Raw genomic sequence first — 24,722 nt, forward strand, 5'->3', positions numbered from 1 at the left:
ACCACCAGGCACTAGTATGTGTTTTCATGCCAGAGCTTAGAACCAGAGTTCCACCTTTTTCGGTCAGGTTTTCATGGGTTTCTGACCCAGGCCTGTTTCCTCACACAGGTCACTGTCATTTGCATTGTAGTGATGATTTTAAAATGTTGCATGTATGTATTTAAAACTGTCCAGTTAAGCCCTTCACTGTGGTTAATCATGAAGCAATGTATGGTAATAAAGCAGAAGAATTTGTCTTTTTCTAAAATAAGAACTGTCTTTAGTAGTCATCTGCCTTTGTGGGATACAAACTTAGAACATTAATTAACAATGAATTATAATTCAGACCTAAAACCTTTTAGTGTATCAGGTATTTTGGTTTTCTGGAGTAATGTAAATTTCCTTGGTACATACAGGATAGGGAAATTAATTTCAGGCATGTTCATAATATGTCATGAGGAAATAAAAATATTTGAATCATGATTTTAATAGTCTTATTCAAACATTATGCATGATCATTGCATTTTGAAAGTTTCCTTATGTGTAAGTTGTTGCAGTAGGTTCCATGTGCCCTATGCCTGCTAGTATTTGGACCTTGCTAACACTGTTTCTTTCTTATACATAGTAAGGAGGCACTTTGTTTTAGCTGCACTGAAAAAGTATCAAAAGATGATGCCTGTATACTGAAAATCCATTGGATTCGTTGACTGTGGAAAGTTAGGGAATCATTTAAGTACCTGTGTATTAAATCAGGGATATCGTGGGAGATTGTTAAAGAACACTAGAACAGAACTGAACAGATTTTGATTTTAGTGCTAGGTCTGCCTTTAACCTGTGATAGTCCCATGAGCAAGTCACTTAGCTTTCCTGAATCTAAATGTTCTCATCTGAAAAATTCAGATAATGAGGTAGTTTTGCAGGGGCTCAGATCAGTGTCCTGTAATAAGGATAAAAAAAAATAATGATGTCAGTAATACCTTATTACAGAATACTGAAAATAAGTTTCTACCTCATTTTTTAAGTTCCAAGTTCCTGTAGTTTATTAGTGTATTTTATTCCTGGATTTTTATGTTTTTTTCTTACATACTTTCAGAACATTACTTCATATCAACTTCTTGGCTCCTTTATTTATGGTTCTGCTCTGGGTTAAACCAATCACCAAAGACTACATTATGAACCCACCACTGGGTAAAGAAAGTGTCCCTTTGTAAGTATGGGTATTTGGTGGCTATTTTTTGTTTCCTTATTGAATCATAACTTTTTCAAAATGGTATTTCCTGTATTTAAGTTTTTTAATGATAATATTAGGACACTGTACTTTTAAAACATAAATAGAAATGCTAAAAGATGTGTTCTAAAACTGAAGCTACTGGCAAATCATCATTTAACCTTTTTATGAATGTGAACAATTATTAATCCACACCAATATTGTCTTGCACACTTGTAAGTTTTTCTGCTTCCTCACATCATGTCTAGTTGTTACCTGACATTTTTCTGGTTTGGGGCCTGTTTTTAAGATACTTTCTGCAGTTCTTTTTTTTCCCCCCTTAATTGTGAACATTATGGAGGAAATAATGAGTAGTACAAATGGAAACTCATGTTCAGCCATTATAAGAGTTGTTGATATTTTCCATATTTGCTTCCCCTTTTTTTGGTTTGTTTTTTGATGCAGTAGTTTTTCAAGTGAATTAGAAGTCTAATATTTTTATCCCTAAGAGCTTTAGTATGCACCTCTAAGAAATAAGGGCATTTTCCGACGTAATATTATCATTATACCTATCAAATTTTAAAAATAATGCCTTAACATTATTAACTAATATTAGGTTATATTTCCCCTTTTAACAAAACTAAACAGTAAGGAAACATAGAAACAATTTATTAAAAGGTGCTAATAACTGCATTTGATATATTAACTCATTAACCTTGTGGAACCATGTTAGAGTAATAGAAAGAATCAGACAAAGCTGGTTCAAACCCCAGTTGTGATCTTCACTGAAACTGTCACTTGAGGGAGATTATTTAACTTCACTGAGCCTCTGTTTTCCCATCTGGAAAATGAAGATAATAGTATCTACCTCACAAAGTTGTCATTGGAATTAAATGAAAGAATACATGTAATGCAACCAGCTGGAAGTAAGTGCTTAATAAATGTTTCCTTTACTGCTCTGCCTCACCAGAATTAAAGTGGAAAACCTTGACTAGTCATTGACTACACAGTATACATTTTATATTAATGTATTTCTTTTATATCCTGGTACATATTTGTCTTGGAGTACTCAATCAGTGATGACCATGATGGTTTTTTTTTTTTTTTTTAAGAGTTAATGAACTAGGGAAATATCTTTTGAAGTTGTAATGTTTTCCCCCCATACAAGTAAGTCTTAATGGCAGTTTTAACTTGAAAGATTCACAAAGTTTTTAAAAAGTAATTTCACATAGTTCACTGTCCTATATTAAGCACCTGATATGTGCTAGAGATTAAAAGAGATGCTGAGCATGGTCTAGGTGTTACTTTCCAATTACTCACAGTGTTACCTTTTATCAAAGCAGAAACCATGGTCTTTTAAAAACATTAAACCACAAAAGGACATCAGAAGTTATCTCTTCTTTCTAAAATCCTCTGAAAAAGCATCATAAGGGTACATCTTCTCACCTGGAACCCTCATCTTAGTCTTGAGGAATTGCTCACAGCTGAGCCAGCTTGAGCACATAGGTTAAATGACTTGATAGAGAGGATTCTGAGCCATCTGATTTCTTCATAATATATCAGAATTACTGGTTTTCCAATGATCCCAGTCAGGAGCTCAGCAGAGAGGTCATATTGAAATATCTGTATAATCAGACAAAACTCTAGGCATGGGTTGTTGACTTGGTAGTTCCACATGTAGTCTCCTATAGTTTCCTTTTTTCTTAAACTCTCCAGTTTAAGAGCACTCCTTCTCTTCATTTCACAACCAATTGTTTTTCACAGACAAGGGTAGACAGAGAAGAGGATCCCATGTACTTTCTGCTTTTTTCTTGTAGATATATGTTACTACTTTACTTTCATGATCCATTTATCTGTCTAGTTCTATTGTGCAAGTCAAAGTATTCTATAGTAAGGCTGTAGTATAGTGGGATACTTTTGTTTTATATCTCCAACTGTAGCTACGTATAGATATCCTGTGTTTTATATGGTGAAAATTGACATATTTAACTAGATGCTAACATATTTTGGTTTTTGAGAGCACCATATCAACTTTTTGACCTGTAGAATGACAGAAGCTACATTTGATACTTTGCGACTCTGGCTAATAATCCTGCTGTGTGCTTTGCGGTTGGCCATGATGCGCAGTCACCTGCAAGCTTACTTAAACTTAGCCCAGAAATGTGTGGATCAGATGAAGAAAGAAGCAGGGCGAATAAGTACAGTCGAGCTACAGAAAATGGTAAGTTTCATACTCTAGTCACAATGAAAAATAACAAACACTGTAAGAAAACAAAGCCTTTGATTTCCTTTAATAGTAATTTCATCCCATCATACTCTTAACGAAAATAAATGGTATAATCCTAAATTGATACATATTAAGAGACCTCAATCTGATTGTGGGGCGAAGTGAAGAAAGAATCTCAAGTCCTCTTCCTGCCTTAGTACTTTAAGTATCATACAGTTTGGGTTGCAAAGCTATAGTATGTCTACTATTGCTAAATGGGACCCCAATTGATTTGGAAAATACTACAATATATTATGTCTAGCCTTTAAGACTTGCGAGGTAGGAAACACTAGTTTTAGTGACTAAATTAATTCCATTTAACATTCTTCCAAGTATTTGAACATGAAATGTAAACATTTAACTTAATGTGAATTCCAGAGAAGGAAAGTGCTAGGAATCCATGCACCATTATAGTTAACTGGATCTATATAACCTGATCTTGTCTTTTTTAGAATTTTGATGTTGGGTCCCCTATTTTTCACTCTTCTTTCATAGTCAGGGACATTTATCAAGATTCAAACACTTTTCTTTTGTTTTACTGTACAAATTTTCACACTCTCTATAGTTGTACCTCAAATTTTAGTTGAATATGTTCATATAGAATGGGGATTTAATGTTTTTATTTATGAGGGGTTAATGACTCGGCATGTTATTTTTATTTGATGTTTTTGGTGTCTGTCTAGAGATTTTAGCATTTTATTTTATATTTGAAATGTAACTGAATATGCCATTTGAATTTAAGTGATTATTTTCTCCAATTTATATTAATCGCTTAAGAAGAACTATTTTTAAGGAATTTATTTTAATATTTTCACATTTTAAAAAACTCATTTTCAAACTAAGCCTTTCTGAAGTCCATTTGGGGGCATTTATAATGAAGTGTAGACTTATTAGCATTTAGCTTCCTTCCCAAGATGGAATTACTTATCTCTTAAGCAATTCATTTTGATAATTACATGAAAGTTAAATTCACCCATAACACATTCACCGTATTAGACACTTAAGGATGTTGTTGTTTGCAGGTGGCTCGAGTCTTCTATTACCTTTGTGTCATTGCACTGCAGTACGTGGCCCCTCTGGTAATGCTGCTTCACACGACTCTGCTTTTGAAAACACTAGGTAGGCATGCCCTGGTGACGAGAAAGGGTGTCGGTTTCCTTTCTGCCTATAATTAATAATGCTTTTTGTTACCTACAAAGAAATAGGCCTCTTAAAATTGTTTTCTGTAAAAGTTTTAAGAAGAAATATGGAAAACTTTGAGCTGTAGAAGTTGATTCATCATCTTGGATTTGAAAACTCAAGTCCATATAGTTTTATAGTATTATGCTCTATTTGTTTGTAAGAATTGTTTGCTGAAGGTTAATTCCAAAATTTACTGAGAAACTCGAATGAGCACTCTTGGTCTTAGTTATTTTGTGTTGTAAGAGGATGATATAAGATTTTTGTTAGTGTCTAACGTTTAAATTATTGTAAGGTCCTTGTATATTTATATTAATTGCAAGATACTGTAGTGAGGTCTACTTTAGATATTGACAGGATAAAGATTTCTCAGTGGAAGAACAAAGTTCTCCCATAAGTCTGTTCACTAAACTATCAAGTTCCTGTGTGGTGTTATTTGAGAGCTATCCATTATTGTATTGACCATTTCCCTTTGCTTAGATCAGGCAATCAGCCAGTGTGGGGGTGTAAGAAGCCCAAAGGAACTAGCAGTATTAGTTGGGTGTGCTTAGTAGATACTGTAGAGCTGATGACAGATGTAAATGGCCTTTAGGAATCTATGGAACCTAAAGAAGTAGCTCAATTATAAATTATGTGACTCATATCCTATCCAACATAGTAAAATATATGATGAAAAAGTTTCTGGAAGCTAGCTATTAATAGTGTCTCACATTGAAATCGTAGATAGTTTCTGAGAAAGAAATTTATTCTGATATTGTAGAGGTAGAAAAGATTTCTAAGAAGTTACTGAGTCTGTCCCTGTCACTGCAGTAGAGGTAGTTGATTAATGTATTATACAAGGAAAAAAATGTTTTTATTATTTTACCAGATTTTACTGCAGTTAATTAAAAGTAAATTAGACTTTTTATGTGTACTTTTACTGATAAGGCCAGACTGTAGTCTAGTCAAGTTAAATGAATTTTTACCAGGTATGTAGAAAGGTTATTTTACTTTATTTTCAACGTGAAATAATTTGTTGTACCACTAAACTTGTTCTCAATTTCAAGTATAAGTTGAAAAAATTATTTTATTTTTTTAATTAGAAGCTTTGAAATTAGTCATTGTTCAAGTTTTACGTGTGTCTTGAATTTTCTAGGTAATCATTCCTGGGGGATTTATCCAGAATCTATCTCTACCTTGTCAGTGGATAATAGTCTACCCTCCAATTCTGTTTACTCTGAATTGCCATCTACTGATGGGAAGATGAAGGTAACTGTTACACAAATAACAGTGGCACTGAGCAGCTTAAAAAACATTTTCACTCCTCTGCTTTTTCGGGGACTTCTGTCTTTTCTGACCTGGTGGATTGCTGCTTGTCTCTTTTCTACAAGCCTTTTTGGGCTTTTCTATCACCAGTATCTGACTGTGGCATGAATCTCCGTTAACAGAAAAGGATATCCAAGCCACACTTTGAATTGAAATATCTGTGCCCTTGAAGGGCTATCGGAAACTAGAAGAAAGCAAATACAAAGGAAAAAGACATATCAGCATATCTTGTTTTAAATGCTTCCTCTGTATTCTCAGGGTGAATCAATGGTATAATATTTAAAATTACAGAGTAGATTATTAACTACTATACTGTGGCATTGGAATTTTAACTCCTTGTATTAACTGATGGTGAGAGGGCTATCTACAGAGGTAATACTTATGATTACCTTGGTTTACAGAAACCTCCAGCAGTCTTTGAAACTTCTCATATGACTCTAGTTCTTGATCGATTGCTCTTAATGGTATAACGGTACTGTTAATATTCATAGTGGCTGCCTATAGAACAATCTTCAAACTGAGCCATGCTTTGGAGGAGGGAAAGGAGCTAAAGTCACCTCTGTTGGTAATATATTAGTCACTCTTCAAATAACAACAATAGCAAAATCCAACAGAAAGGAAGAAATAGCTACTGTATATTACAGTAAAGAAAGCTGCATAGTAATTTTAAATTTAATGGAGATGTACATGGTTAATATCTACAAGTATTGCTGCTTGAGAGTAGCAAGAGTATTGTTTTAAAATGTATTTTATCCAACTTGAGGGATCTTTTAAAATGATCGGCTATATGAACATTTGCTGTTAGGCTTGGAACTCCCATATTTTATTTTATTCTTTGATCCTAAATATAGTCCTTTTAATAGTCTAAAAATATTTATCAATATTGATCTGACTTTTAAAAAATTAATCCTGCTGACTACCTGTATGTATTGTATATATATTATATATTAAATATATAATATATTGAAATTATAAAAGATGAAAATATTGAATCCTTAAATATTTTAAGTTGCTGAATGTATATTAAATGTGACTGAATGAGATGTCTTTGTATCTAGAAATTTTCTTTCTTTTTGGAATGAGATTAAAATACATTTTGAAAGTTCATCAGATTAAGCAATTTATTTGCGTTGCCTATGTGTGAGACTGCTTAAAATTATATAAGTACTTAGGTGATTTCTCCCAAATAAAAATCTTTTTTTTATCACTTTTCAAAACTCAGAAACTTTCCCACTAACCAAATCTACAGGAATCATTTAAACATTGTTAAGTAGGATTTGTTTTAAGTTCATAGTGTTTAGAATTAGAAATGTTAATATTTTATTTGATAGGATGAAATTCAGGTAATTTGAATGATAAATTCATATGAAATGAAAAGAAAAAGTAAATTTTTTTTGATGCTTTTTACATGTAAAACCTAAAATTAAGGGTTTCAGTTATAAAGGGAATGAACGTAAGAGATAAATAAGGTTTGTGTGTGTGTTGTTTTTGTTTTGTTTTGTTTTTTAACAGAATTTATAGGTAAATGTTCTTCCATGTTAAGGTCTTGAGATTACATATTAGTGTTATTGTTTCAGTGCTTTTATCACTGTTGAAAGCACTTTTGAAGCTCTTTTGGAATTCCTTCCAAGGCTTTTGGTTCACATTCATTCAAATAATGGAATACAGCAAATTCCTATCTTTTGTTACAGACTAAATATTTTGTAATTAGCTGATACTTTAAATATGACTGAGTAATAAGTGCTTAAATTGGATAAGATTCTTTGGTTGAAATGAATTGTTAATATAGCCTAATGATAGTTCATGCGTATTTCCAAAAGAAACATTCCAAATACATCTTAAGATAACAGAATCCATGAAAATAAGGATCTTCTGACAGGATGACAGCATTTATAACAAGATTATGACATTTATTTTGTATGTGAAAGTTCTGATATGTTGGACTTGAAAAGAACCTCACCTGATATTTATAACCATTTTTATTAAAGAGCTACATCTTAAAAATTAGAATTAAAGTTACTGTTTTGAGTTTCAAAGATTGTACTGTGGTAGAGTAATATGGAGGGAAAAAGGCATAGAATTTATTATTGGATGAAATAACATGCATTTCTGAAATACTATTGATTCACTCTTTTTAAACTTGAATTCTCCCTAAGTATACTGTGAACGTGTGCAAACTGCACATTAATTTAAGTAATGGGTTTGGTTTTTTTTTTTTTTTATTCTTTCCAAACAAATTTAAAGAGAATGATTGTTACAACTACTAACTGGTTTATTTAAGCATCTTGTCTTTGTACACAAATTCTGTTCCTAAGTGTAAAGGGTTTGTACTTTATGTAAAACAAACAAAATTTTTAATTGAGATATAATTGACATATAGCATTTTATTTGTTTTAGGTGTGCAACATAATTATTTATATATATGTATGATTCCAAATAATATTTTAATATTGTTAATTAGGCCAGTAGAATTCTTTTATTTTTTATGTTGGATTCTGGTCAATATAAATGCTTCATAGGTCAGTTACTTTACATTTCTGTTAAAGTAACTAGGAATCCTTATAATCTTGCTTCATATAATTTGTGGAATTGTATTTGATAATTTGTTGACTCCTGCCCCCCTATTCCCTGCCCATTGCACTATAAAAATCAGAGCTCTATTCTCTCTCCTACCCCCATTGAAATGTCTGAAATGAAAAGCATATAATTTTATCTTAATATCCGTATGCAGTTTGATTATCTTTGGCATTTTCCCCAGAATTCCAATTGCTATGCATAAATGACCAACGCATCCAAGCAGAATGGGCTCATTGTCTTATTGTTTCTGATATAAATATCATTGGTAAAATAGTGACATTTCTTCTTGAGTTATGATTCAGAAGAGATATTCATCCATTAATGGAATTGATAGGTCCAGGAAGCAATAAGTAGAATTCATTATGAAATCTATAATTGGAACTTCACTGGATAGATTTTATTCTTTCAAATGAAAGATTAAATTCTCAGTACTGAAAAGCATAGGGTCTCAACATTCTCTGAATTCAAACACACTTTCTGAGCCATCTCATAATTGAAAATGGTCTATCATGGTATATGGCTCTATTCAGCAAAATAAAACTAAGTGATTTTTGAATGTGGATCATCCTGCATCTTCACAGAGCTTTAGGTGGCTTAAAGAATCAGATTTAAACACATTTATGATCCTAGACCATGAACCCAGTATCTCAGATATTTCTACAGTATCATCTTTTAACTCCTACTCCTCTCATTATCTGTACTCTGGGTTTCTAACTCAGCTGGCTGTATGCCATGAAAACTCTGACCTGGACACTAAGGATGATCACAAAGCTAATGTCAACCTCTCGCTTTAAAGTGGTAAACATTTTACTTATTTTATTTCTTCCTAAGAAAAAGAAAAACCAGATTGAGCCTGTCCTTATGCTTGTCTTTTGTTAGTTGAACTTCTTTCTTTTTAGCTACGAACTGTTAATGTTGGATGGGCCTATCTTTAATGATTCAGACGGCGTGTCTTTTTCTATTTCATTGTTCTTTCCTTTTTTCCCCCCTCAGAATCCCTTTATGTGATTACTCCTCTCCTTTCTCCTACTTGGCCAAAGACTGTTCATTGTCTTAAATAAGGAGAAGCAGCATAATTTTGTGAAAAGAATATTAATTTAACCACCAGGAAACATCCTGTTTCTGCCTTCAATTAGCTATTTTTTGCACTTCTTACGCATTCAACCTATACTAATTAAATAGAATTGAATTATCGTCACTGTTGACCTCAATTTTATCATAAAATAAAGAATTTACATTAAATGTATGGCTGTGTTTTTCTAAATCTGATAGCATTTTCTCTTCGTGTTAGCGTGAGAAAGATAAAGAGCAATTTTTGGCTTTAGGAATGGTTACAGATCGTGTTAGAGGACTTTGACTTACTGTTTGTTAAAAACTACTTCACAAAGAGTGTTTTCTCCAGGAACATTTTGCTTTGTGCTCATTTAATTATTCATTCAGAAAATATTTATTGAGTACATTTTATATTCCCTAAACTGCTCTACATACAGCAGTGAACAAAACATCAAAATCCCTCCCCCCCAAGGAACATAGAGTTTGATGTAGGAATGTAGCAAAATGAATATGAGTCAAATGTAGGACATATTAGATAGTGATAAGTTCTTTTTTGTGTGTGTGTGATGTTTATTTTGAGAGAGAGAGAATGCACATGAGCTGGGGAGGGGCACAGAGAGAGAGAGAGAGAGAGAGAGAGAGAGAGAGAGAGAGAGAATTCCAAGCAGTCTCCATGCTGTCAGCACAGAAGCACAGAGCCTGGTGTGGGGCTCAAACTCATAACTGTGAGATCATGACATGAGCCATAAACAAAAGTGGGACACTTAACCAAATGAACCACCCAGACTCCCTTAGGTAATTTCTGAGTAATGACCTGCAGGAGATAAGAACCACCATAGTGTTTTTTTCTTATTATTCCTGTAGTTCATTGGTTGACAAAACACCCTGATTGCTCGTACTTTGCTATTTGTGAGCTCCCTAATGAAATTTTAGAAGAGATGGACAATATTGTATAGTCCCCTTTTCAGGTTGGTATATTGTACAGGAAGGATTATAGGCATGGAATTTAAATGCTGCTTGTTTGCTAATGAACAGTAAAGCATGTAACAAATGTAATCTCCTGAGTCCACTTGTTATAGTTTTTCTGTCAGGTGCTTTTTAACTTAATTCAGACATGGTTACATTTTATTTCAGTAGAACTTTTAAAGACTCACAGGATTTCAAATGAGTTGCAGGACCCTAGAGCAATATGATGTGTCCATTTGGAAGTCAGGTTTTACCCACCAGTTCTTTAATCTGTCAGATAATCTGTTACACAAATGTAATTTACACAACGGGTAACATGACTGAGGAAAAATTTGAATTAATAACATCTTATCAAAATTTTAAATAGATACCACAATTTGAGTAAATCAAGTGTACCTACTGCTAAAGTACTAAAAATGAAGGAGATGTATTTTTTAAAATAGTGCTCTATAGAAGTTAGCTTTAACATCTGTTTTATTTGGAATGCATTTTTCTTTCTGTAATTCTTGAAAACAATTTATATTTATGAATAGAAAATTCCAGAAGACTAAACAAATGAAACTATGTTGGTAGAATTACTTTAAATAAGTAGCAGTGGTTAACTTGTAGGAATTACTGTGATTGCGTTTATGTGTATATATACTTGTTCCGTTTCCATCATTTCCTTAGAGCATGAAATGCAACTTTTTCCATGTATTTAAATCTCTATCATTATAGTAGATAGTCCATGTACCAGTTTTGGATAAGTGCCTGATGTCTAAAGTTGAGATTCTGTCAACTGAATAGTCTGTTGAAACTGAATATCAGCATCAGAGAAAAAAACAGAACTATAGGAATAAACAAATTTTATTTAACAGATTTTAACCTTAAAAAGTTTTTGTTATGTAAGTAGTGACATTTTAAAGGAGTAGCATTGCTAGCGCCTGGGTGGCTCAGTCGGTTAAGCATCCGACTTCGGCTCAGGTCATGATCTCATAGTTCGTGAGTTCGAGCCCCATGTTGGGCTCTGTGCTGAAAGCTCAGAGCCTGGAACCTGCTTCAGATTCTGTCTCCCTCTCTCTCTGCCCCTCCCCTACTCGCATTCTGTCTCTCTCTCAAAAATAAAATAAAAACATAAATTTTTTTTTAAAGGATTAGCATTGCAACAATCGAGAAAGCGGAGTCATTTCAACTGTTGTCACTAAAATAGTCACGGTTCAGAAAATGAACCTCAATCCTTCATTCGTAGTATGTAGTACTTCACACTACACACAAAATTTAATTCAAGAGGGACCATATACCTCATTGTAAAAACTAACACCATACAGGGTGCCTGGGTGGCTCAGTCGGTTAAGCATCTGTTAAGCGTTCGACTATTGGTTTCGGCTTGGGTCGTGATCTCCCAGTTTCGTAGGTTCAAGCCCCATGTCAGGCTCCACATTCACAGTCCGGAGCCTACTTGGGATTCTCTGTCTCCCCCTCTCTCTACCTCTTCCCCACTCACACTGTCTCTGTTTCTCTCAAAATAAATAAATAAACTTTAAAAAAATTAAAAAGAAAAATTAAACCATGAAGTTTTTAGAGGAAGTCAGAATAGCTTGGTAATTTTAAGGGTGGACAAAGGTTTGTTAGTATGCAAGCAATAATCAAAATTTGTTTAAAAATTTTTTTAATGTGTATTACTGAGACAGAGAGAGAGAAGGAGAGAAAGAGAGACAGTGCTCCAGCCGGGGAGGGGCAGAGAGAGGGAGAAACAGAGCCTAACACTGGGCTTGAACTCATGAACCATGAGATCGTGACCTGAGCCAAAGTTGGATGCTTAACTGACTGAGCCACCCAGTTGCCCAAAATTTGTTTATGATAAAAGAAATTTCATAGAGATTTAAACCTTCTCATCAAAAAACTTGTTAAGAAAATAGACATGTTACAACATGAGGTAAAATGAGGTAAAATATTTGCAAACATGAGGCAAAGTACTGGTGTTCAAGACATATAAACAACTACCAAAAAAGAAAAAAAAAGATGAAAGAGTGGGCCAGAAATTTAAGTAGACCCTTCACAGTTGACCAAAAAACACATGAAAAAGTACTCAGCCTCTAGGAGTTGTTGTTGTTGTTTTTTAAGTTTATTTATTTTGAGAGAGAGAATCCCAAGCAAGCTTTGTGCTATCAGCACAGGGCTTGACATGGGGCTCAGCTCAGTCTCAAACTGTGAGATCATGACCTGAGCCAAAATCAAGAGTTGGATACTTACCTGGCTGAGTCACCCAGGTGCCCCAAACGCTAGCAGTTTTAATATGATGATCCTTATTATAATTTTGTTATATTTCTTTTACTGAATTTGTTGAGGTTCTTAGATCACCAGGTTTTTATCTCAGGTCAAGTTAAAAGACTGAACATTTTTTCCATCTTAAGGAAGTAAGTTCAAATACAATTGCAATGCATTGTTGCATTTTACAGTTTTTTTGACTGCAAGTTGTCTCTTGCAGACAAATGTGTTGAAAGAAAAGAGTGTTTGATTCTTAAAAGTTAGGATGGTTACATAAAATGTTAAGTACTAGCACTATCAAGCATAAAAGGTTTTTCAATTACATGATAAGACATAAGCAATAAATTTGATAATAGTTTTCTTTGCCTCTTTAAGTTCTGATTCTGCTTGAGGGTATTAAAAGTTCTTGGCAGAAGGAGTGGATTTTAATTTCACATTTTAAGTGAGCGAGCACTTTCTGGTCTTGTCACTTCATTTGAGTACCTCTTAGAAGTACCATGTTTGTAGTTATTAAGCTATATTTGTTGCTGGTTGTAAAGCAATTAAAAAAAAAAACCTTTTTGTCTGTTACTTTTAAAAAAGTAAGTTTGTTCCACAACTCATTGACACTGTTTTCTTTAGATGATTTTTCCTCTCTGTTTATTTTGGATAGTTTTTATGGCTATATGTTGAAGTTCACTAATTTTTTTTTTTTTTTTTTTTTTTTGGCAGTGTCTAGTCTGATGTTTAACTCATCCAGTGTGTTTTTCGTCTCAGACCTTTTTTTAATCTCTAGAAGTTAAATTTGGGTCTTTTATATTTCATACATGTCTCTCCTTAACACGTTTATACTTCACTTTCTTGAACATATAGGGTATAAGTTTATAATAGTTGATTCAATGTCTGGGTCTAGTAATTTTATCAGTTGTGTCACTTTGGAACTTGTGTCTGTTGATTGATTTTTCTTCTCTTTGTGGGTCAATATTTTTTCATTTGTTTGCCTGCCTGGAAATCTCTGGATGGCAAACACTGAATTTTGCCTTGTTAGGTACTGGATATTTTTGTATTTCTTTAAATTTTTCTGAGCCTTGTTCTGGAATGCAGCTACATTACTAGGAGACAATTTTGATTCTTTTGAGGCCTGTCGTTAAGACAAGGGTAATCTTTAAGTTGGTGCTAATTTTTACCCACTAGTGAGGAAATACCCTTGTGAGTACTCCACCAGTGCCCACTTTGACTTGTGGGAGCAGGAACTATCCCAGCCCATTTGAGTCCCAAGGATTGTTCTGCCTGTTCCTTTCTGGGGGTTCTTTCCTTAGCATTGGGTGATTTCCTCAGATGAATCCATTGATCAACACTCAGCTGAAGACATGAAGGGACTTTGCCAATCTCAGAGCTTTCCCTCTGCAGCTCTCATTTCTGATACTCTTCCCTGATTTTTTTTTTTTTTAATGTTTATTTGTTTCTGAGAGAGAGAGAGAGAGAACATGAGCAGGGGAGGGGACAGAGAGAGGGAGACACAGAATCCAAAGCAGGCTCCAGGTTCTGGGCTGTCATCAACACAGAGCCCAACCCAGGGTTCGAACTCATGGGCCACAAGATCATGACCTGAGCGAAGTTGGATGCTTAACCAACTGAGCCACCCAGGCGCTCCTCTTCCCTGATTTTTAGTTGCCTTTTCCTCACAAAACTGTCATCTCTGGGAGACCACTGGGCTCAGTTTAGGTTCTTCTTCCCTGTGCTGTGGCTTCAATGCTTTAGTCAGTAAGCTAGAGCAGAGTTCACCTCCTAATTTTCTTCTTTCAGGGATCACGGTCCTCTGCTGCCCTTTCAATATCTGAAAAACTGTTGTTTCATGTATTTCGTTCCGTTTTTTAGTTCTCTAAGATGAAAGAGTACATCTGATCCCTATTAACTTCACCATGGCCAGAAGTAGAAGGCCCAGCTTCCGAGTTTTAATTTTTTACTGGAGATTTTTTATTCTCCATGAAGAGTCTGTTCAGAGACAGCCTTCCATTCACATATATTTTCAAAGATTTGTCACTTAACATTGTTTGTCATCAGGGAAATACATATTTAAATCACAATGAGATAGTGATATATACTCGCTGGAATGGCTAAAATTTAAAAACTGACACTGCTAAATGATGACAAGGATATGAAGCAACTGGAACTCTCATACTCTGTGCTATAACTACATTGGAAATGATACAATTGCTTTATTAAAAGCTCTAGTATTTTTGTTTTTAGTTAGGCTCCGTGCCCAACATGGGGTTCGAACTCACGACATCACGATCAAGAGTCACATGCTCTACCAACTGAGCCAGCCAGGTGTATTTCTGGTAGTTTTTTTTTTTTTTTTTCTTTTAATAAAGCTAAGAATACAGCTGCCCAACAACCCCACAATTCTACCCTTAAATGTTTACCTAAGATAAGTAAAAATAAATCCACAAAAAGATATAAGATACACATAGCAACTTTATTCATAAGAGCCCCAGACTGAAACAGATAACATGTTCATCAATAGTAGAATAAACAAACATATTGGTACATGTGTTCAGTGGAATACTCAGCATAGTAGTGCATAGTAATACCTGCCTAGTGACTTCCTTACAAAGGGTACAGTATGGAAAGGGGGGGAAAAGCTAATTTTACAGTGGAGAAACCTAATAAACCCCACCTTAACAAAGTGATCAAGTTGTTAACATCAGTAAATTATGTTAGTAGTATGTACCCTTAATAATGTGATATAATGAGAATGATGATTTACTGCTATGGTTTCCCTCCCCCAAACCCATAACACCAGTATAATCATGAGAAAAGCACCAGAAAGAGGTCCCAATTGAAGGACATATTATAAAATACCTGACCAGTACTTCTCAGAACTTTTCAAGAATGTCAAAAAGAAGGAAATTCTGAGAAACTCTTAGAGCCAAGAGGAGATTAAGGAGACATAATGACTAAATCTAATTTATCCTAGATAGGATCCTGAAAGAGAAAAAGGGCATTAGGTAAAAACTAAGGAAATCTGAGCCAAGTATGGACTTTAGATAATAACAGTATATTGATATTGGTTCATTAGTTGTGATAAATGTACCATAATAATATTAAGATGTTAATAATAGGAGCAACCAGGTATGAAGTGTATAGAGCTCTCTGTACTACCTTTGCAGTTTTTCTGTAAATCCGAAGTTGTTCTACAATAAAAAGTTTATTTTAAAATATATGTGAAGTTTACCTACAGTTTTATTAAAGTTACATAAATATTAGACTCCAGGAATACTGAGGAAGAATAGAGGTCATAGGTTTCTAAATGCAATGGAGTGCTTATTCTTAATGCAGCAAGATAAGGAGAATAGGACAATATATTCTTCATGAAGCTAAGTTGATATAAAGATTTGTTCTTTATCCTAAGTTTGTTTCTAGAGTTTGTGATGTTACAGTATCTTTTGCTTTGAATTGATGCTAATAGCAAATTTGGTCTACTCCTATACAATCTCAGTAAGAGTTCATTATTAGACCCTGAAATTAAAAAAATCTGAGCCACCGCCCTTTTCAGTTCATTTTCTGAAATCTTTCAGGAAATTTCCCTGCTGTGTAGAGCCAAATACTGTTGCTTTATATTATTTCTCTTACATCTACCTTTACATATTTGAAGAGTCTAGATACATATCTGATACTTTCTGGCACCCTTGAGCAGAGGAAATAAAAGCAGAAGAACCAATGAAAGAGTTCCCACAATCTCATCTCACATCCATGCAGTGGAGAAAGGAAATGCCAGGATCTTCCAAACTCAGATTATCAACTCATTAGGTAGAAAATGAAGGCCCTGGAAAATAGGGCAGCCCAGGTCAATGGATTCAGAAAGTGGTAGAAATCTGCCTATAATGGAACCCAAAAAGGTTATTCATGGGTTTTGTGTTTTAGGGTGGAGTGAGGTAAGTTTTTTTCTTCCTAGGTTACAAGATTTGTAAGCTCCACTGATCTTTTGAAGCTACCTGAAAATAATTTAAACCTTCACCTTCTACAACTGCTATTACCTTGTGTGGTAATGCATTTATTTTTTATTTTATTTTATTTCTTTGATTTTTATTTGTATTTATTTTGAGAGAGCACAAGGTGGAGTGGGGGGTGGGGGGAAGGAACAGAGAGAGAGGGAGGGAGAGAGAATTCTAAGCAGGTTACGCACTGTCAGCACAGAACCTGATGTGGGGCTCCATCTCACGAACGATGAGATCACAACCTGAGCTGAAATCAAGAGTTGGATGCTTAACCAACCAACCCACCCAGGTGCCCTCCCCTTTTTAACTTAAATACATCTATGTATTTTAAAGTTTGTTTTTGAGAGGGAGAGAGTGCAAATGGGGGAGTGGTAGAGCGAAAGAGAGACCGAGGATCCTGTGCAGACTGCACTGACAGCAGAGAGCCCAAACCCAGTGTGGGGCTCGAACTCTCAAACCATGACATGAGATTATGACTTCAGCTGAAGTTGGACCGCAGAACCCACTGAGCCACCTAGGTGCCCCTGGGTAGACATTTGCAGTTAAAAAGCACAGTGAAATTTCAGGTGTTCTCATTGATAGCCATACCTCTGTACCCTAAGTGTATGTTGTAGTGAGTATATTCTCCATTCAAATGTGCGTTAGTTTGCCCAGCAAACGTTTAATGGTTCCTCTCAGCCACTATAATGTGTGCTATGCATATAAATGTGAACAAGACAGTCTTTGCCTTGAAGTGGCTCCTAATCTAGTTGAGAGACATGATTGCCATACAGTATGGTAAGTACTTTGTTAGAGATTAGTGTAAATTTGATTTTTAGGGGAAACTTTATGAAGGACAAAGGCTGCATTGAAAGTTGGAGTTTATGTAGTTGAATTGGCTGAATGTTAAGAAAATCAAGATGTTAAGAGTTATCAATACTCTTAATGTTAAGAATAATCAAGGCAGAAATTTCAAACTTAATAGTTGGAATAATATTGAAATAAAAGATACATTCACCAATCACTGATATGGTGGCAGCTGTCTGAAACCTTATTTAAACCACTGTTTAAGAAGTCTGGGAATTGAATTATAAACTTGCTCTTAGTAGGATTCCGTATTTGTAAGATGAAGAAAAAAGATAGTCAAGGAAAAAAAGAGATGGTCTGTGTCAGAGTCTACAACTCCTTGTAGTTACTAATGGGACACAAAGTAGAAAACATTAAATGTATAAAGCAGACATTTGTCCAGAGACTGAGACAAAGAGAGGTGGAATTTAGATTAGAGACAGTGATGGGACACCTAGGTAGCTCAGTTCAGTGTCTGACTCTTGATTTCAGCCCAGGTCATGATTCTGGGGTCTTGGGATCGAGCCCTGCATTGGGCTCCACACAGTGTGGAGCCTGCTTGAGATTCCCTCACTCTCCCCCTGCCCCTCTCTCCTTGAGTGCAGTGTCTCTCTCTTTCTCTAAAATAAAAAAATAAAAAAATAAATTTTTTTTAAAAGATTAGGGACAGTGGAGGAAGGAATGAGTTTTGTACTGCAGAGAGGGGAGAGGTGGTCTAATGGCTGGAATGTGGAATCCTTCCACATTCAGTGCCAAGGCAAAGACCATGTTATCATCTCAAATGAAGATCATTATATGCTACTAGGCAAAATGAAGAAAGTTCTATCAGCTGTTTTCCTGGATCTCTTCAATTTTGACCTTCTCTGAAAAATTTACAGTTTAAGGTGACTGACTCAAACTCACACGAATCCCTGCTTGTGCTGCTCCTGATGTTGGATGGTGTTGAAGTGTAAAGTACATCGAGCTAAGGGGAAGTTGAATTGCCGATATATGTTATTCAAATTTAGTGGGGTATATTTATGTGGTTTTCTGTCACTTCCATGTGTGGTTATTGTTGGCTATCCAAGTAAAAGACTGACTTCTAGAATAGTTCTAACTTCCACTGTGCTAACTGAATCATCCAGCATCCTGTCATGAGATGCCAGGCCAGAAGTATGTCATTTAATAAAAATATATTGGGGATGCCTGCATGGCTTAGTTGGTTAAGCATCTGACTCTTGGTTTTGTCTTGGGTCATGATCTCATGGTTTGTGAGTTCAAGCCTCATGGCGGGCTCTACGCTGACAGCACAGAACCTGCACAGGATTCTGTCTTTCTCAAAATAAATAAACTTAAAAAAAAAAAAAAAAACTCAACGAATATGTTGTTTCACTGTATTTTGTGACATAGTTGTTATTTTCAATGTTAGAATAATTGTGATGTGATTTTTTTCATTGTAAGTAGCTATTCACTTTTTAACCTAATTCTATATACATAATTATATATTTTTCTTCAAGAGAGTTCCCCAAATTGTTTATGCTTCAAAACCCACAAAACCTGAATCTGCCCATGTTTAACTCATCTAATAGGACTTCAGCTCATTTTCCCTTCTGCTCCAATAACCAATCAATCAAACAAACAAGTGACAACAATAATTTGTCCATCTGCCTGCTGATGCATGTAAGTACGAGAAGGTAAAATTTTATTTCCCATTTAGATATACAAATCTTTAAAAAGGACGTGCCTATTTGAGGTAGTATTTCACCTGGTTGAGTTTCGGTTATGTGTAATCGGTTAGTCCAAAACTCTGACTCCCATATAATTCCTACTTCTTTTAACTGCGAGAAAATGAAGGCACACGGTTGATTCTAGAGATGAGGATACATTATCAACAAAGAGGTAAACAGGCCAGAGGAAGGAGGCTGAGAATTTAGAAAGCCAAGACCAGCCACATCCCTATTTATCCTGGTAGAGTTACAAACAGAAGCTTTGGACAAAGGAACCATTCCTCACTGGGGAACTTTTAAAAAGTTTTCAGTGACCCTAAAAGCTGGACTTTTTTAGGAAGCTGCCTCCAGAGACCACTTAGCAAGAGGATAACTATTAAAATAATAATTCTTTAAACCTCCTGAGAGGTTTGGCAGCTTTGGTAGACTTGATTTTTCTCAGGTGAGTGGGAGAATGGTCAAAAGATTTGGCATGTGGAGGAAGCTGATTGGGCAGATAAAGGCTGAATGTAGGACTCTAGATTTAGTTGGGTGAGTTTTAAGCACTATTTTGTAGGTAAGAATATGTAAGTGGAAGATGCAGGGAAAGACCTGGATTCAAATCCTACTTTATACTACTTGATATGGCCTAGTTCCTTCTGCTGTATTTTGAAGATAACAGCAACCCTCCAGGGTATTCAGGGTTGTCATAAAAATAAATCAGTAACTGACACATAGGCCAGGGGTTCATAATCTGGGGTATACAAATGGCCTTGAAAAAGGAAAGTAAATCTTAAAATTTCAGCTCCACAAACTCAAAATTTCATTCAAATATTTCTCTGTGTGAACACTTTGAGGAGAAAGTGGTTCATAACTTTCATCAAATTCTCAAAGAGATTTGTGACTAAAAAGATTAAGTGTCATTGAAGTAGGATCTCATTTGTGTTTGAGAATGAATTGCAAAGAAAAAGGTTTGAAATTCTCCCGAAGTAGAATAGTCACCAAAAAGTAAAACAGCTGGGACAGAAGAGAAATAGGTTATAGTGAGGAAAATGATCAAGTTGACACTGATTAGATAAAGTAATTCTATATTTGTACTCAGTACTAGTCTTTGTAAGTATATTTCTGTTTCTATAATGAAAAGAATATAAAACATTTTCCTCTTTTTTCTGCCATGAGAACATGGTTGATATATTTTCATTGCAGTAATTTTCAAAAGCATTGGAGTGAGAGTTTAAAAATTAATAATGTAGTCCTGGCCCTACCACCTGAAAAATTATGCGATTTTTGTGCAAGTCATTTGCCTCAGTTTCCCCAAGTGTAAAGTAGTAGTGGGAAACCATTTCTTTTTAACACTATGTCTCAAAAATTGACTAATAAATGAAAATATGTTAACTTTTTTTTGAGGAACGAGCTACTTAAAATCAAGATGTTATAACATATTTTTCTTTCAAAATTCAATCTCTTTACAAATTTTAGCAATAATGACATCCCAATTCATTGTAATCATTTGTCGAGGAGCTTTAACTTGGTATCTGCACTTTACAGTCCTATCATATTGATAGTGGATATCATAAATAATCAGTTCCTTTGCATGTGTAGTTTTTACACAGCTAAATCATACCAGTGATATCCTATTGCCAAAGTCCAAAATCGCTATGTCCCACAGCACACAGACTCACACACCCTCATTCACCCATCACCCAACACAACCGTATGCATCATTATATACTTAGCGTAAAGATCACCTTGCCAGGGCTGGAGGGCGGGGGCTTTCTTCAATTTCTGCAGTTGAACAGCTTCCTCTCTTGCCCTTAATACTTAACTTGTTCAACTTTGTTTTCTCTGCCAGACTATAAGCACCAGGTGGCAGGAGTTGAGTTTTTCCTACTACTTTGTCTCTAGGACTTAGCAAACAGCCTGATTTATAACAAGCCCTTAAAAAAGATGATTATTATTACTTTAGTTATTTTGAAACTGTCTTAAATTTACACCAAAGTTTCAAGGATAATACAAAGGACTTTTTAAATTTGCTCAACTATTTGATAGTAAGTTGCTCACAAAATGCCTTTTCTATCCCTAATCCTATAGTGTTTTCTTGCCAAAGACATTCTTCTGTATAATCACAGTACAACCAGCAAAACCAGAAATTTGATATTGATACAACTTCCATCTAACTTTTAAACCATAGTCAGGTTTTGCCAATTTTCTCAGTAATATCCTTTATGTAATCTAGAATTTGACTCCCTGAATTTAGTTGTTAGGCCCTTCAGTCTGAAGTAGTTTTTTAATCTTATCTTGGTTTTCATGGCCTTAACCATTTTGAAGATTTTAGGCCAGTTATTTTATAGGATGACCCTTAGTTTGGATTTCTCTGATGTTCCTTTATGAGTAAATTCAGGTTATTCAACTTTAGAATTATCACAGAAGTGATGTCTTGCTTTTCTCATTGTAGCCTATTGGCTGGCACACAGTTGATGATGTTCACTTTAGCCCCTTGGTTAAGGGGGTGTCTGCCACTATAAAGATGTCTTCTTATCCCTTTGTAATAAGTATTTTGTGGAGAGGTACTTTGAAAAAATGTTAAGTATCTTGGTCCTCACCAAACTTAGAATTCATTTAAATCATATGGACTACTGTTTATTAATGGGTCATTATCTGTTACTATCATTTTTTAAAGTTTATTTATTTTGAGAGAGAGAGAGAGAGATCGTGTGTGCACACGTTGGGGAGGGGCAGAGAGAGAGAATCTCAAGCAGGTTCTGCACTGTCAGTGCAAAGCCTGATGTGGGGCTCGAACCCACCAACCAAACTGTGAGATCATGACCTGAGCCAAAGTCAAGAGTCTGACACTCAACTGACTGAGCCACCCAGGTGCCCCTGTTACTATCATCATTTATTTTGATGCTCACATTGTCCCACTGCCAGTGCAAGTTCCTTCAAGCTGGCTTTTATGACCTTTGAACATGTCTCCATTGTTCTCGGAGATCTTCCTTACTTTCTGGCACAGCCAGGCATTCCAGACTCATCTTGCACTTTCCCTCTTCTGGAATCAATTATTTCTCTAAGAAACTTGAGTTTCTTGTAGTGAAGAATGGTATTTAGAAACCATGAATTTAGCATTCAGGTGTATATGGCTGTTGGATCGTTCTTGTTCCCAGACTTTCTCAGAGGACAGAGCCATGGGATAGAGGAGTGTAAGTGCACGTACACACGCACACACACTTGTGTGAACATGCAGACACTCATTGACAGTGATGTTTATTTTCACATTCCATCTATGTTTGTTGATAACCATAGCAGTGCCACCTTCCCCACCATGGATGGCCACCTAAAGCCTTTAAGTTCAGCATTGTTCAGGAAGGGTAGGGGATCAAAGAGTACCTTTTAAATGTCTGAATAAAAACGCACTTGACATGTTACTCACCTGTGTTTCAAGTTCATCCAGCCTCTTGATGTGTTTTATCTCCTTTCCAAGGCTAATCTGCATTTCTCTGGGTGTACGATAGGGAGGGCTCTGCCTCATTGGAAGAGGAATATAAAGAGTCAAAGCTTTTTTACCTTTATCGTAAGTTTTTTTTGTATTTGTTTAGCTCAGTATTTCTCACTTGGTCTTTTTGGCAGGAAAGAAATGCTTTATTTTAGGATTGTCACATACACCAAGGTATTTTGTATCCCTCACTCTACATTCACTATTGCCACCTGAGGCCCCCCACTTAAAAATGGGATAACTAAAAAGCAAAAACAAAGCACTTTTACACATTTCCAGCTGCCTTGTAGGAAGGCCACCTTCCCCTAGTTGAGAACCCCTGGAGCTCTTAGCAGTTTGTTAAATAGTTGTTTTCTGATACATTCTTAGGTTCGCGCTAATTCACATGGAAACTCACAGAGAACAGTTTGCCTACCTCACTCTATTCTCCATCGAGTGGGTTAGCCTTGTAAAATCAATGCTTTCTTTTTGATCAAGAAAAATTACACAAATTTTTGACTTGGTAAATGTCCCCTGTTGATCCTATTTTGGGTACTGAGACCCAAAACCAAATGCTTTGTAAGGAGACTTTCTTCTGTCATTGAAATGTCCCTTGAATTAATTGAAGTATGTAAGCCTTAAATACAAAGCTGTCTGAAGCAATTGGACTATCAGTATTTAAATTAAGGCCCCAATGCCATATATGAAATGTGTGTTATTAGCTTTTTAGCTATATGTTTTCATAGGAATGGTAGATTGTTTGGGCTTAGGCAAGTTAGCTTCTAGCTAACAGTCAGGGCTATACTCAGCAGGCTCGTAAACAGAGGGATTCAGTGCTGTCTCTCCCTGATGGACAAGGAAGGGCCACATTTTCTCCAGGCCAACAGGCTACAAGAACAGGTCCATCCTCCTTCACTGGTGGTTTGTACAGCGGCCTACCTGCACTGGGAAGATAGCACAGTCTTCAGCTAGAGTTGTTTCTTTCCCTCTGTGTCTCAGTCCTTTTAGGCTGCTATAACAATATCATGAGTAGGTGACTTATATATAAACAACAGAAATTTATTCCTCATCCTTCTAGAGGCTAAAAGTTTAAGGTCAGAGTGCCAGCCTGGTTGAGCTCTGATGATGGCCCTCAGTGAGGGCCCTCTTTTCGGTTGCCGATAGCTATCTTCTGACTGTGCCCTCTTGTGATGGAAAGAGGGGCAGGGGGAGATCTCTGGGGTCTCTTTTAAAAGGGCACAAATCCATTTAGGCGGGCTCCATCCCATCTCTGACTTAATCTCCTAATGGCCCCACCTTCTAATATTATCATGTTGGAGTTTGGGATTTCAACATAAGAATTTCATGGGGACAAACATTCAGTCCACTGCACAATGGGACTCCATAAGAGTTTCCTTGTGCCCTGTTCTGCCCTGAGTTTAGAGGAGAAAAAATCTCCTAGTTCCACCATCAAATATAGGAAGGGGAAATAAATAAGTTTCAACTCATGCTATGCTTGAAAAATTACTTTAGACTTGAGAGTAAGCTTTGTATGAATACATGATAGGATTTTAAAACTTAGTGGGGTGCACTGCTCTGTTTTGGGTAGAACCCATGAGAAAGATATTTACTGCTTACCAAATATGTGTATGTTCCCTCATAACACTCAGTTCTTTTGCAGTTAGGTGGGGCTGTGTTGACTGGTTCTACCAACTAAGGTGAGCTAGGGCTGTGAGAAGAGTTGTGTGTCACCCAGCCTCAAATTTATAAGGATATATTCATTTTTATGAATGCTTTCAAGTGAACTAAATTTGAGTTGTACTAAAACTGGACAGAGATTTCTGAGATAATTTCCAGCCATCCCAGGAAATGAGAGATATCATTACATCATTGAATACCTCCATTTAGAACCTAATGTGTAGTTTTATTTGGTTTGGTTGTAAACAAGTTTGAACCAGGGTTGATATTCATTACCTGAAAGGACCTAATCTGAATGGGATTGCTT

The 24,722-nt window shown here is 35.6% G+C and overlaps 1 protein-coding gene across 7 annotated transcripts in view; it reads left to right on the top strand.

Annotated features, from left to right (window-relative positions):
- Nucleotides 1–9,759, top strand: part of TMEM161B (transmembrane protein 161B) — a 72,748-nt gene extending 62,989 nt beyond the window's left edge. For 6 of the 7 annotated variants that reach the window (XM_086697201.1, XM_086697249.1, XM_086697225.1 and 3 more), the window contains 4 exons: nt 1,073–1,186; nt 3,233–3,407; nt 4,475–4,571; nt 5,767–9,759. In XM_086697201.1, the coding sequence (XP_086553327.1) occupies nt 1,073–1,186; nt 3,233–3,407; nt 4,475–4,571; nt 5,767–6,044 (664 nt within the window). In that variant the 3' untranslated portion in view covers nt 6,045–9,759. The remainder of the gene's footprint in view (nt 1–1,072; nt 1,187–3,232; nt 3,408–4,474; nt 4,572–5,766) is intronic. The other variant, XM_086697218.1, reaches the window with a different exon arrangement.
- The last annotated feature ends 14,963 nt before the right edge of the window (nt 9,760–24,722 follow it).

Source organism: Puma concolor, chromosome A1 (assembly GCF_028749965.1).
Source record: "Puma concolor isolate L17-30 chromosome A1, mPumCon1.1.hap2, whole genome shotgun sequence".
NCBI lineage: Eukaryota > Metazoa > Chordata > Mammalia > Carnivora > Felidae > Puma > Puma concolor.